Below are 13331 nucleotides of genomic sequence, written 5' to 3'. Positions count from 1 at the left end.
GAGTGGAAAGCATGGTTGGAAACAAACCGCACGGATACGTGTCCTGGGTAATGAAGCTGGGAAGGGAGGGTGAATCCCAGTGATGAGAGAAATTGTGGATCAGGGGCTAAGGAAATTTGAAAGGCCCTGAAATAAAATCCAAGAAGAGCATATAATTGCCATTTTCACTTACTATATTAATGAGAAGATAAAGGCTGGAGTGTCGGGGATATGAGAAGTTGTTTATGAGTATAGAATTTGAGTTTTGCAGGATGAAAAGAGTCTAGAGATTGGTTGCATAACAATGTGAAGGTACTTAATACCACTTAAGAATGGTTAAGATGGTAAAACTTCATGTATGTTTTACCACAATTTTTAAAAAGATGGCAAAGATCTTCCAAAATATTGTTGACATTTTGGATGACTGCTGATTATAAGTCTAGAATTGAACAATTATTTACTTATATTTTGTTTTTGATAAAATACTTTTAAGTAAAAGAGAGAAGGCAAAAAGTAAAAACATGAGTGGTAAACTTCCATTTACATTTTTTTAAATGTAAACCTCTTTGGATGGTGACATACAAAACCACTACCTCTCTCTCTTCCAACCTCTGAAACACAACTAGAAATGGAAGCATGAGGGGGTAGTGAAGTATACATTAAACTGCGCTGCTGACGGGACAGTGATGAAGTGCAGGAGCTTGAGTATCAACAGCAGAGAACCAGGAATGTGAAGCCCTGAGTCCTACCCTTTCTCTACAACTAGTCTTAGGGTGGCAGATAGTCACTTCCCCACAAAGGGCTCCAGTTTGCTGTTTAAAATGAGGGGATTAGATGAACTATCTCAAGGTCTTGACCAACTTGAACTTTGTGTATAAGGATATATAGGTGAAGAGTTTCTAATTTCAGCTAATGAAGGATAGAAAAGATCTCTTTCCAACTTTAAAACTCTATGCTGTGTTTGACATTAAAAGAAAATCAAAAGAAAAGGAGAAATCTTCAATTTACTGCCTTGAAAGAAAATGTCAACACTTTTTGCAGTGTATTTACAATTTGTCTATGACTCTTCAAGTATAATGGAAATTCTCTACAACACGGTAGGATATTAAACTTTAAAGTAAAATTATTTTAAACTCATATTCAGCACAAAACTAAGAATTTGTCAACATCAGAGCCTAAAACTGAGAGCTTATCATATGCCAAAAATGAAAGCCTATATGTATTCTAATTTCTTTTTAAAATTGTAATAAAAATTTCTATGGCTTTTCTTTTATATTAAATCATCTAATCTACCTGAAATATATTTTGGTGTGCGATATGAAGTGATGCTCTAACTTCATTAATTTTTCCCAAAGTATTTTTTTAAATTCTACGTACATCACAATGAGTTCATGAAGTTTCTTTGATTATATATTAAGTTCTTATGTGTATGGTGGGGTCTTTTTCTGAGTTACTTATACCCTGCCATCATTATAGTGAATAAGTACCACAGTGAGTTCTCAATTTCAGTAATTGAATTTTTAAAATTTAATAAATTAATTAATTTATATTTCAGAATATTACAGGGGCACAAATGTTTTGGTTACATGGATTGCTTTTGTACTACTTGAGTCAAAGTTATAAGTGTGCCACTCACCCAAATAGTGTACGCTGTACTCATTAGGTATGATTTCACCCATCCCTTCCTCGCCCCTCCCACCTACATGATTTCTGTTGAGTTTTACTCCTGTCTGTGCACATGAGTGCTGATTGGTTAGTTCTAATTTAATAGTGAGTAAATGTGGTGTTTGTTTTTCTATTCTTGTGATACTTCACTTAGGAGGATGGTCACCAGTTCCATTCAGATTGTTGCAAAAGGTATCAATTCAATTTTTATTGCTGAGTAGTACTCCATGGTGTACATATGCCACATTTTATTAATCCACTCATGAATTGATGGGCATTTGGGTTGATTCCACGTCTTTGTGATTGTGAATTGTGCTGCTATAAACATTTGAATACAAGTGTCTTTTTTTCCAGTAGCGGGATTGCTGAATCACATGGTAGATATACTTTTAGTTCTTTGACAAATCTCCATATGTTTTCCAACGTTTTCCACAGACGTTGCACTAGTTTGCAGTCCCCACCAACAGTGTATAAGTGTTCCTTTCTTTCCACATCCATGCTAGCATCTATTGTTTTGGGACTTTTTGATAGAAACCATTCTCACTGGGTTAGGTGATATCTCACTGTGGTTTTGATTTGCGTTTCTCTGATGATTAGGGAGGTTGAGCATTCTTTCATATATTTATTGGCCATTAATCTATCCTCATTTGAAAAGCTTCTGTTCATGTCTTTTGCCCACTTTTTAATGGGGTTGTTTGACTTTTTTCTTGCTGATTTGCTTGAGTTCATTGTAGATTCTGCTTTATTAGCCCTTTATCAGAGGTATAGCATGTGAATATTTTCTCCCATTCTGTGGGTGTCGATTTGCTCTGTTGATGGTTTCCTTGGCTGTGCAGAAGGCTTATAATTTAATCAAGTCCTATTTATTTATTTGTGTTGTTGCTGTGATTGCCCTAGTGGTCTTCTTCATAAATTCTTTGCCAAGGCCAATGTCTGGAAGAGTTTTTCCAACATTTTCTTCTAGAACTCTTATGGTTTCAGGTCTTAGGTTTAAGTCTGTTAAGCATCTTGAATTAATTTTTGTGAGTGGTGAGAGATATGGATATTGTTTCAATTTTCTACATGTGGCCATCCAATTTTCCCAGCACCATTTATTGAATAGAGATTATTTTCCTTATGTATATTGTTCTCTGCTTTGTCAATGATCAGATAGAAATATGTGGATGGTTTTATATCTGGGTTTTCTGTTCTGTTTCTTTGGTCTATATCTCCATTTCTGTGCCAGTACCATGCTGTTTTGGTTCCTATAGCCTTTTAGTATAGCTTAAAGTCACGTAAAGTGATGGTCCTTTTGCTTAAGGTCACCTTGGTTATTTAGGCTCTTTTCTGGTTTCAAATGAAGCACAGACTTATTTTTTCTAGATCTGCAAAAAATGACATTGGTATTTTGATGGAGATTGCATTCAATTTGTAAATCACTTTGGGCAGTAGGGACATTTTAACAATGTTGATTTTGCCAATCCATGAGCATGATATGTTTTTCCATTTCTTTACATCATCTGCAATTTCCTTCCTCAGTGATTCACAGTTCTCTTTGTAGAGATCTTTCACCTACTTGGTTAAATATATTCCTAGATATTTTATTTTCTTTGTAGCTACTGTGAAAGGTATTGAGTCTTTGATTTGATTCTCAGCTTGATTGATATTGGTATATAGCAATGCTACTGATTTGTGTACATTGATTACATAGCCTGAGACTTTGCTGACTTTATTTATCAATCCCAGGAGTCTCTTGGCAGAATTGTTAGGGTTTTACAGATATAAGATCATATCATCAGCAAAGAGTGACAGTTTGACCTCCTTTTTCCCCATTTGGATACCCTTAATTTCCTTATCTTGCCTGATTGCTCTGGCTAGGACTTCCAGCACTATGTTGAATAGAAGTGGTGACAGTGGGCATCTTTGTCTTGTTCCAGTTCTAAGTGTGAATGTTTTAAACTTTTCCCCATTCAGTGTGATGCTGGCTGTGGGTTTGTTGTATATGGCTTTTATAATTTTGAAATATGTTCCATCTATGCCTACCTTGTTAAGAGTTTTTATCAGAAAAGGGTGCTGAATTTTGTCAAAGGCTTCTTCCCCATCTATTGAGATGATCATATGATCTTTGTTTTTGCTTCTGTTTATATGGTGAATCACATTTATGGAATTACATATGTTGAAGCATCTTTGCATACCTGGGAGGAAGCCCACTTTGTCTTGGTGGATTATTTTTTTAATGTATTGCTGAATTTGCTTTGCTAGAATTTTATTGAGAATTTTTGCATTTATATTCATAAGGGATATTGATCTACAGTTTTATTTTTTTGTTGTGCTTTTTCCTGGCTTTAGTATCAAGGAGAAATTGGCTTCATAAAATGAGTTGGGGAGGATTCCTTCCTTCTCGATGTTATGAAATAATTTCTGCGGTATGGGTACCAATTCTTCCTTGTAGGTCTGATAAAATTTGGCTGTGAAACCATTTCGCCTGGGACTTTTTTTGTTGGATGATTTTTTACATTGCTGCTTCAATTTTTGTTGCTTGTAATTGGTCATTCCAGGAGTTGTATTTCTTTTTTTTTTTTTTTTCCAGGAGTTGGTATTTCTTCCTAATTGAGCCTTGGGAGATTGTATATTTCCAGGAATTTGTCCATTTCCTCAACATTTTCAAGTTTATATGCATGAAGACTTTTATAGTATTCACAGATGATATTTTGCATTTCTGTGGTATCAGTTGTAATATCTCCATTTTCATTTCTGAATGAGCTTATTTTGGTCCTTTCTTTTCTATTTCTCATTAGTCTAATGAGAGGTCTATCAATTTTGTTTATCTATTCAAAGAATCAACTCTTTGTTTCATTAATCTTCTGCATTATTTTTTTGTTTGTTTGTTTTCCATTTCATTTTGTTCTGCTCTGACCTTCTTTTCTTCTTCTGGGTTTGGGTTTGGTTTGTTCTTCCTTTTCTAGTTCCTTGAGATGATTCATTAGATTGTTGATTTGTGATCTTTCTGTTATTTTGATGAAGGCACTTAAGGCTATAAATTGTTCCCTTAGTGTCTCATTTGTCATTTAGTTTGAGGAATCTTTTGATTTCCAGCTTAATTTCTCCCTTGACCTAATAATCACTTAGCAGTAGGTTTTTTTTTTTTTTTTTTTTTTTTGAGACAGAGTCTCACTCTGTTGCCCAGGCTCACAGCAACCTCAAACTCCTGGGCTCGAGCAATCCTCCTGCCTCAGCCTCTCGAGTAGCTGGGACTACAGGCATGTACCACCATGCCCGGCTAATTTTTTGTATATATATATATATATATATATATATATATGTTTTTAGCTGTCTGTATAATTTCTTTTCTATTTTTAGTAGAGACGGGGTTTGCTCTTGCTCAGGCTGGTCTTGAACTCCTGAGCTCAAACAATCCGCCCACCTCGGCCTTCCAGAGTGCTAAGATTACAGGCGTGAGCCACTGCACCCGGCCTAGCAGTAGGGTTTTTAATTTCCATGATGTTGTATAGAACTGAGTGTTTCTCTTGGAGTTGATTACTATTTTTATTCCACTTTGGTCTGAGGAGATACATGGTATAATTTCCATTTTTTTTTGAGTTTATTGAAACATGTTTTGTGGCCTAAGATGTGATCAATCTTAGAGAATGTTCCATGTGCTGACGAGAAGAATGTACAGTCAGTAGCTTTTCAGTAGAATGTTCTGTAAATGTCTGTTAGGCCCATTCGGTCTGAAGTCCAGTTTAAGTCCAATGTTTCTTTGCTTTTTTTTCCTGTTTGGAGGATCTGTCCATTTTTCTGTCAATGGGGTGTTGAAGTCTTCAGCAATTACGATGTTGCTGTTTATCACTTTGTTTAGACCTAGTAGGGTTTGCTTTATGAATCTGGGCACGCCTGTGTTGAGTGAATAAATACATATTTAGGATTGTTATGTCTTCATGTTGAATCGCTCCCTTTACCATTATATAAGGACTGTCTTTGTCTTTCTTTACTGTCTTTCTATACTGTTGTTGATTTGAAGTCTATGTTATATGATGTGAGAATGGCCACACCTACTTTCTTTTCATTTCCATTTGCATGGAGTATTTTTTTCCATCCCTTCACCTTGAGTCTGAATGAGTCCTTATGAGTTAGATGTGTTTCCTGGAGACAGCACAGACTTGGCTTGAATTTTTTTTTAGCCATTCAGCTAGCCTATGTCTCTTGAGTGAGGAATTCAAGCTGTTTGTGTTTATTGAAAGAACTGATAAGTAGGATGCATTTCTGTTCATCCTGTTGGGAAGAACCTTATTGCTTTGTTTTACCTCATGAGCCATTATTTTGTATGGGCTCTGAACTTCAGCTTTTAGGTGATTTTACACTGGTGCTTTTATATTGTGCTGACTCATGTATGATGCTGAGTACTTCCTGCGGGGCAGGTCTGGTTTTAACAAATTCCCTCAGTGTTTGCTTATTTGAAAAAGTCTTTATTTCTCCCTCATATAAGGAACTCAGTTTCACAGGATACACAATTCTAGCCTGGCCATTATTCTGTTTAAGAAGACTGAAGATGAGGCTCCAATCCCTTCTGGATTGTAAGATCTCAACTGAAAATCTGCAGTTAGCCTGATGGCTTTTCCTTTGTAAGTTACTTGATGTTTTCACCTTAGGGCTCATAGAAATTCCTCCTTTGTGTGAACTTTAGCTCGTCTGATGACTACGTGTTGTGGTGACTGCCTCTTTATGATATGTCTTCCAGGTGTTTGTTGAGCTTCTTGTACCTGGATATCTAAATTTCCAATAAGACCAGGGAAGTTTTCCTCAATTATTCCCTCAAATAGGTTTTCTAACCCTGGTGTGTTTTCTTTTTCACTCTCAAGGATGCCTATAATTCTTATATTTGGCTTCTTTACATAATCCTATATTTCTTGTAGGCTTTGTTCCTTCCTCTTATTTCTCTCTTCTTTATCTTTGACAGACTTGTTTAATTCAAAGGTGTTGTCTTCAACACCTCTGCCTGGTCTGAAGATTCTTTCCTCTGCCTGGTCTAGTATACTCTTTTTTTTTTTTTTTTAAATTTCAGCTTATTATAGGGGTATAAAAGTTTAGGTTACGTATATTGCCCTTCCCCCCCAGCCCCCCCGAGTCAGAGCTTCAAGCGTGTCCATTCCCCAGATGGTGCGCATCGCACTCATTATGTAGGTATACACCCATCCCCACCCCCACATCTGCCTGACACCCAATTGGTGTTATTTTCAAATGTGCACTTAGGTCTAGTATATTCTTAAGACATTCCATTGTGGTTATATTTCCTTGAATTAATTTTTCATTTCCAGGATTTCTAGTTGATTTTTTTAAATAATTAGATTTCTTTAGTGAATTTTTTCATTTATTTCCTGAATTTTCTTTGTGGATTCTTTGTGTTGGTTTTCTATGTTCTCTTGTATTTTGTTGAGCTTACTTATAATTTTAATTTTTAATTAAAGAATTTTTAATTCTTTATCTGTCATTACAGTGTTCTGATTTGGGTTGGTTTCCATTGCTAGAGAGCTGGTGTTCCCTTTTTGGGGGGTGATCTTTTGTACCGAGTCTTCATTCTTCTGGAGTTCTTTTGCTGATTCCTTCTCATTGGGAGCAGCTGTTGCTTCTTATGTTTGGATTTTCTTTTGTTTAGATGGGGCTTTCCCCCCTTGCCTCACTCATATAGGTGTGTTTGTAGCATATGTTGGGTAAAAACCTTTGGCTTTACTTGTGGGTGCTTTGATGGCAATCTAGGTTCTGTATAGATACTTTGGTTATAGGTATCCTTGGTGTGGTGATTTTCTCAGTTGCTAATTGTTTGTAGGCTGTAGGAGTGGTGAGCTAGGTAAGAGGGTAGATCCCTGTCTCTCTTTGATCAGGAGGATGGAGGCCTTTGAAATCCTTTCTCTTTCCCCAGCCCTCTGGTCTTTTTAACTGTGTGGGTTATAATGGCATGCCTAGTTTAATCTCTGAGGCAGTAGGTGGTCCTTGTGGGTAAGAGTCAACCACAGCATATATGATTGAGTCAGTGAATGCTATAAAGGGCGTGCGAATTCACCTCCCCGTCAGTAGGTATTGCTTGCCAGAAGGAACAAACTGCAGTGTTGTTTTTGGGTCCTGTGACCAGCTCTGGTCCCTCAGGAGAAGCACTCAAATGTCGCAAGTGGTGGGTGAGGCCCTGGAACTGCCAGGTAAGTTCTTATTCTCTGCCACAGGGGAGGTGGGTGGGGGAGTATGTCTGGGGGGGATGGGTTAGGTGAGCTTGCCCTCAGGCTCCACAAAAGCTGGCAAGGTATCCGCTTTAGGAAGGGTCAAAGGTCTGCTCCCAACTTCTGGGCAAAGCCCCAGGGAGGGGCTGAAGCGGCCCCACCCAACCAGCAAGCATGCTTGTCTAGGTCGGGGCCATCTGAGATTCACAATCTGGCAGTCTAGAGCAGGCCTTGCTCCTCTCTGCTCTCTGCTGCTCTGCGGTTTTCCTCTGGTGTCTGCTGGCAGACAGGAGCTCAAGCCAGCTGAGCTCCCCCACAACTGTAACGCAGATCAGAGGTTCTCTGCCCAGGATCCTGGCCTGATCTAAGAGTGAAGCCCTAATGTGAGGGGAGGGGTGCCCCATGAGCACGGTGCAGCTAGGGCCCACACTGTACTCTCCCCCATGATTTGCCCATGCAGGCTCCCTTACCTCCTGAGACTAATTCACAAATCTCCCCTCCTTGCCCACAAGCAATGCGATTGAGACCTGGGGGTGTGGGATCTGACCTGCGAGCCTGTCCCCTGATCCCTGAAGATCAATCCCTGACCATTCCAGGGAGAAGCGTGCAGGTCCTGAGTTGCCCATGGGGTGCCCAGTGAGGTTTGATGTCCCTCTGCCTTGGGGCATGCACTACTCTGATGGAGTCACCAGGCAAGCAGAACCAGGGAGGGCCAGTGGGCAGGAAGCTCACAGTTCAAAAACCCCTCAGTCTGCTGCAGGACCCCAAGAGGAAAGGACTGGGCCCCACTCTCTGTGGAAGCCTCAGTGTGGTGGCTCAATTGTCTCTCTCAGTAGCTGTGGGTGGGAGGGGAAGGGGAGAAAAACAGTCTAAATGGAGGAGAGCTAGCACCCTGGTTGTGTCTGTCCCTCACTCCAGGAAGCCGGCCACCTAGAATGTCCAGGCACTAGAGTCACATAGATCACCTGGGACCCACTGGATGCCTGGGACTTCTACATTCTGGGCCAGAATTAGGAAATGTCTGTGTGGGACTGAGCAAGACAAAACCTCAGGAGTTCAAGCCCTCTGAGGAGGACAAAGATGCACAGCGGGGAGAGAAGCAATATGGTGCCTGCTGTCCCATCTTGGGCCTGGTTCCCTGTCTACAAGAAGCTTTCAGCTCTCTGGTGGCAGCAGCCTCTGGGCTCATGTGGGCAGAAAGTCTCTCCAGCAGCTCAGGAACCTGCCAACTGTTAGAGATACGAGGGAGGGGGAGAAACACACTGCTCCATCTAACCTTCTCCATGGACTCTAAGCCTCTCAGGGGTTGATCTCTGGCAATATTTTGTTCCTTCCTGTTCTGCTCTGCAACTGCTTCCATGGCATCTCCTGAAGGTTCTGGCACCCTTCCTTTAGATCCACTCCCAATATCTATTTTGTGTTTGTTCAATTTTTCTCTTTCATCTAAAACTTCTTACTGAGATGCTCTGGCAGCTGGTGGTCAACCATCTTGCTCACTACTCTTGTTCAATTTCTCTTTCTCTGATTGAATTTTTCACTTAGAATTTTTAAACTTTCAAAGTCTTCAATAAAATTTTCCAACTTGTTATCTAAATTTTTAAACATATTGATCATAATTACTTTAAATCCTAGGTCTGATAGCTCCAATATCTGAACCAAATGTAGGTCTAGCTATTATCTGTGTTTCCTCTTGATTATCTATTGTTTAATCTTCTCGCCTAGTATGCCTGGTAATTTCTGAATGAAAGCCAGACATTGATCACTGTAAAAATATTTTGAGGCTCTAGATGATATTATTTCCCACTCTTTGTGAGGACTAAACTCTTCTGATTTCCTATTACTCTTAAAGTACAGCTTTTCAAGAAGGTCATCTGAAAGTCTGTGGTATTTATCAAAATATCTCCTCCTTGGTGGGCTCTCAACTCTAATTTTTGTCCTGTTAGCCATATGAGACTACCAAAAACTTTGATTGATTCCCATTGAAATGACCATGATTGTAATAAACCAATGTATTAATTTAAGAGTTACTCACATTTTTATAATAGTCTTTCTACCCAAGAATATGATACAGCCTACCATTTATTAAAATCTTATATTTCTCATCAAAATTATCTAGTTTTTTTTTCATATAGGTCCACATATGTCTTATAAGGATTAGAAAAATGTCTAGGGAGATCTTGGAATGGAGGAACATTTAAGAATAAAAGAGTGGGTTTCTGGTTAACATAACCATTGAATATCGTTAACTCCTATTTTTCCTAAAATCCCACTAAACTGATAGTAGAAAAAAACGTTTAAGGTATAAACCCAGTAAGGTATAAATCCATTAAGAGGACGAGAACAGGAAAGAGCCTCAGAAGCCTGAGGTCCAGATACTGCTGGGAGTAGGCAAAGGGAGCTAAAAGCCCTAGATTCACTACACTCTCTATATAAAGAGAATGGATTCAAAAGTTCCTCCCCTTTTCCTAAACAGCTAGGAAGTTACTATCTGCTTCCATCTCCCTAATTTTGGGGAGACCAGAGGCTTTTTCTCTGGTTAAAGACTCTGTACTGGAGAGTACAAGGTGCAGCCCAGAGCAGGAGATACACAGATTAAACACAGATTCAGTGAAAGACTGTATACTTTGCAGTGGGACCCCTGGCTCCCCTCTCAGGACATGGAAACAAAGTATATGTCCTTTAGGCATGAGAAGATGTTTATTTTCTGGGAAAAACGAAGAGCCCCAGAGAAAAGACCTCCAGATATTGTATTCCGAGGCTTCCCATAACAAAAAGGGCCTTTGCTACAACACCACCTTGTAAGTGAATTCATCCACAAGCTTTGTCCCAGACACACAGCTTCCTATAAACTTTTTACTCCTTCTCTCTTAAAAATGAATGAATAGCTAAAGATCACCAGACATCTGACAAATGCCTCCAACATGAAAGACTGAGATAAAAAACCTGAAAGAGATAATTCCAGAGGAAAATATTTAAAAACTTTTAGTTAATATCCTCAGAAAAATAAGACAAAACCTAACATCCATATAAAACAAGGACATGACACTATGAAAAAGGAAAAATTAAAACATGATAGCTAAAATGCAAAACTCAGTAGAAGAGCTGTAGGATAAACATCAAAGAAATTGCCCCAGGAAGCATTGCGAAAAGAGAAAGAAACAGGAAATAAGGAGGAAAAGATTAAAATTTAGGTAAAAATCAATCAAGTGTGAAAAATACAACCGCTAATGAATGGGTAGGTAAATTTGCCATTTATAAAACTACATACATAGGTCCTTCTTTATAAGCTTTCCTCTTTCTTACTCAGTATTGAGCACCTACCATGTGTAAGGCCCTATGGGACAATCAAAATTATTTTATACTAAATCAGACCTTAAGTCCATGACGGACCACAATCTGAGTAGCTAAGCCAGAAGGTATGGTAAAGAAGAGAAGTGTCTTTTCTGGTCTGGGTAATCTTGCAGAGCTGCCTTTAAAGTCTGGTAGGACTTCAAAGCCCAGTGACTTTGAAATAAAGAAGAATATTCCAGGCAGAGAAAATGGTGTGAGCACATGGGCATAACCCAACAAAGTTCAGGACACAGTAATTAATTTGTATTGGCTTAAGCATAAAGAGTGTTTACTAGGAAATAATTGTGGACAGAGGCTGTTACGACTTCACAGGGAACCAAAGGAGGTTTCTGTAATGTAGGAGCTGTGAAATTCTGAATAGAACAAGGATTATCTCCAGGTTGGATGTTACTGTAGAGTAGGGAAAAGAGCACGGAGCCAACAGTCAGCCAACTGGCCCCTGAAAGCCCAAGACTACACAGCAGGCCACTTCACTACTGTGGACCCGGCTTCCCCACATGCAAAAACGGGATTGGAGATGCGCTACCGAAGCCTAAAACTCTGCTTAGGAAACCGCTGCAACTGTTTAAACACCTGACTAGTGGGAGCAGGTAAACTGGAATGGTGACAACAGGAATAGGAAGATAGGTAGAGAGTAAAACCTTAAGACAAAAACCTTAAATAGAACATAAATATTAAAAAACATAGCTGCATGATAGATTAATTGTCCTGAATAGAAGTACAGTGAAAGTCAGCCTACCTGTAGACGATCGACATGAACTTTGACTCCTCCAATTATTCCTTTTTTAAAGGCTGCCAGCATATCTAATATGGGATTGAACCGGCTACCTCTAAAAAAATATAAACAGATGAACAAAATGTGCATATTAACAACAGAATGAGGACAAATTAATAATTTAATTCTAAGCATCCTTTAGATATACAAAGCACTCTGTCACATGCTAAGAGAGACACAAAAAATCCAAGGAGGCCCTGCTTCTAAAGCGGCAGTCCCCAACCTTTTTGGCACCAGGGACCAATTTTGTGAAAGACAATTTTTCCACAGACTGGGGTGAGGGGATGGTTTTGGGATGATGCAAGTGCGTTACATTTACTGTGCAGTCAAACCTCTCTGCTAATGACAATCTGTATTTGCAGCCACTCCCCAGCGCCAGCATCACCACCTCAGCTCCACCTCGGATCATCAGGCAATAGATTCTCATACGGAGGCAACCTAGTCCCCTCGCGTGTGCAGTTTACAGTAGGGTTCACGCTCCTGTGAGAACCTAATGCCCCTGCTGATCAGACAGGACGCGGAGCTCATGCGGGATGTGAGCAACAGGGAGCGGCTGTGAATACAGAGGAAGCTTCGCTTGCTCACCCGCCACTCACCTCCTGTTTCTAACAGGCCACAGCCCAGGGGTTGGGGACCACTGGTCTAAGGGGTTCACAATAGTAATGGCAGTGAGATACACGCACTTCACTTCTTTTATCAACCTACCTTATATTGTCTTCCCGGATGAGAACAAGGAACAGTGGACGGCCATGCATTTTCCAGTATTGCTTAATGAACTGAAGCGCATTCTGTAAAAACATAAGAATGAGGTAGGATGTAATGGCACAGTATCTGAGATGACCAGGATGCTTACCCATGAGTAGTAAAGAGCCAACAAAATTCTTATATATCAAGATAGTTCACAATCACACCCTGGATAATTGAGACTACTTAGGGGTAGAAGTGTTCTAATAGATTATATGGTTACATACAAGTTAAGCTGAAAATCATTTTGAACTCAAACTTTGTTCTTAAAAGTAATCATATCATATATGTTTTAAGGCTTCTCTCTTTCTCACTCTCTCTTTCTTGGCCTAAAAAATACAGTTCAAGAATTGTCCCCGGGGAAAAGTCATTCCAGGTTCTCATCCAGAGGATTAATTCTCACTCCATGTTACTGCAGATTTATATTACAGTAGGGAGAAGAGATTTGACTGAATCTATACAGAGTTCATAAGCAATGTGGAGGAAGTTCTTTATTTGCCTAAATTATCTATCTATCTATCTATCATCCTCATCATCTCAAAGACATATTATTATCATCATTGTCATATCAAAGACCATTTTTTACCACGTGCCAGGCACTATTCTGAGTGCGTTACATATATTAACCC

General features: G+C 39.3%; 1 protein-coding gene across 5 annotated transcripts in view; it reads right to left on the bottom strand.

The window, feature by feature from the left end:
* Nucleotides 1–13331, bottom strand: part of PHKB (phosphorylase kinase regulatory subunit beta) — a 212607-nt gene that overhangs the window by 36723 nt on the left and 162553 nt on the right. For all 5 annotated transcript variants that reach the window (XM_045533352.1, XM_045533356.1, XM_045533353.1 and 2 more), the window contains 2 exons: nt 12664–12746; nt 11923–12013 (listed from right to left, as the gene is read on the bottom strand). In XM_045533352.1, coding sequence (XP_045389308.1) covers nt 11923–12013; nt 12664–12746 — 174 coding nt within the window. The remainder of the gene's footprint in view (nt 1–11922; nt 12014–12663; nt 12747–13331) is intronic.

The sequence above is a fragment of the Lemur catta genome, chromosome 20 (assembly GCF_020740605.2).
Source record: "Lemur catta isolate mLemCat1 chromosome 20, mLemCat1.pri, whole genome shotgun sequence".
Lineage (NCBI taxonomy): Eukaryota > Metazoa > Chordata > Mammalia > Primates > Lemuridae > Lemur > Lemur catta.
This window is presented reverse-complemented; position numbering and strand designations above follow the sequence as displayed.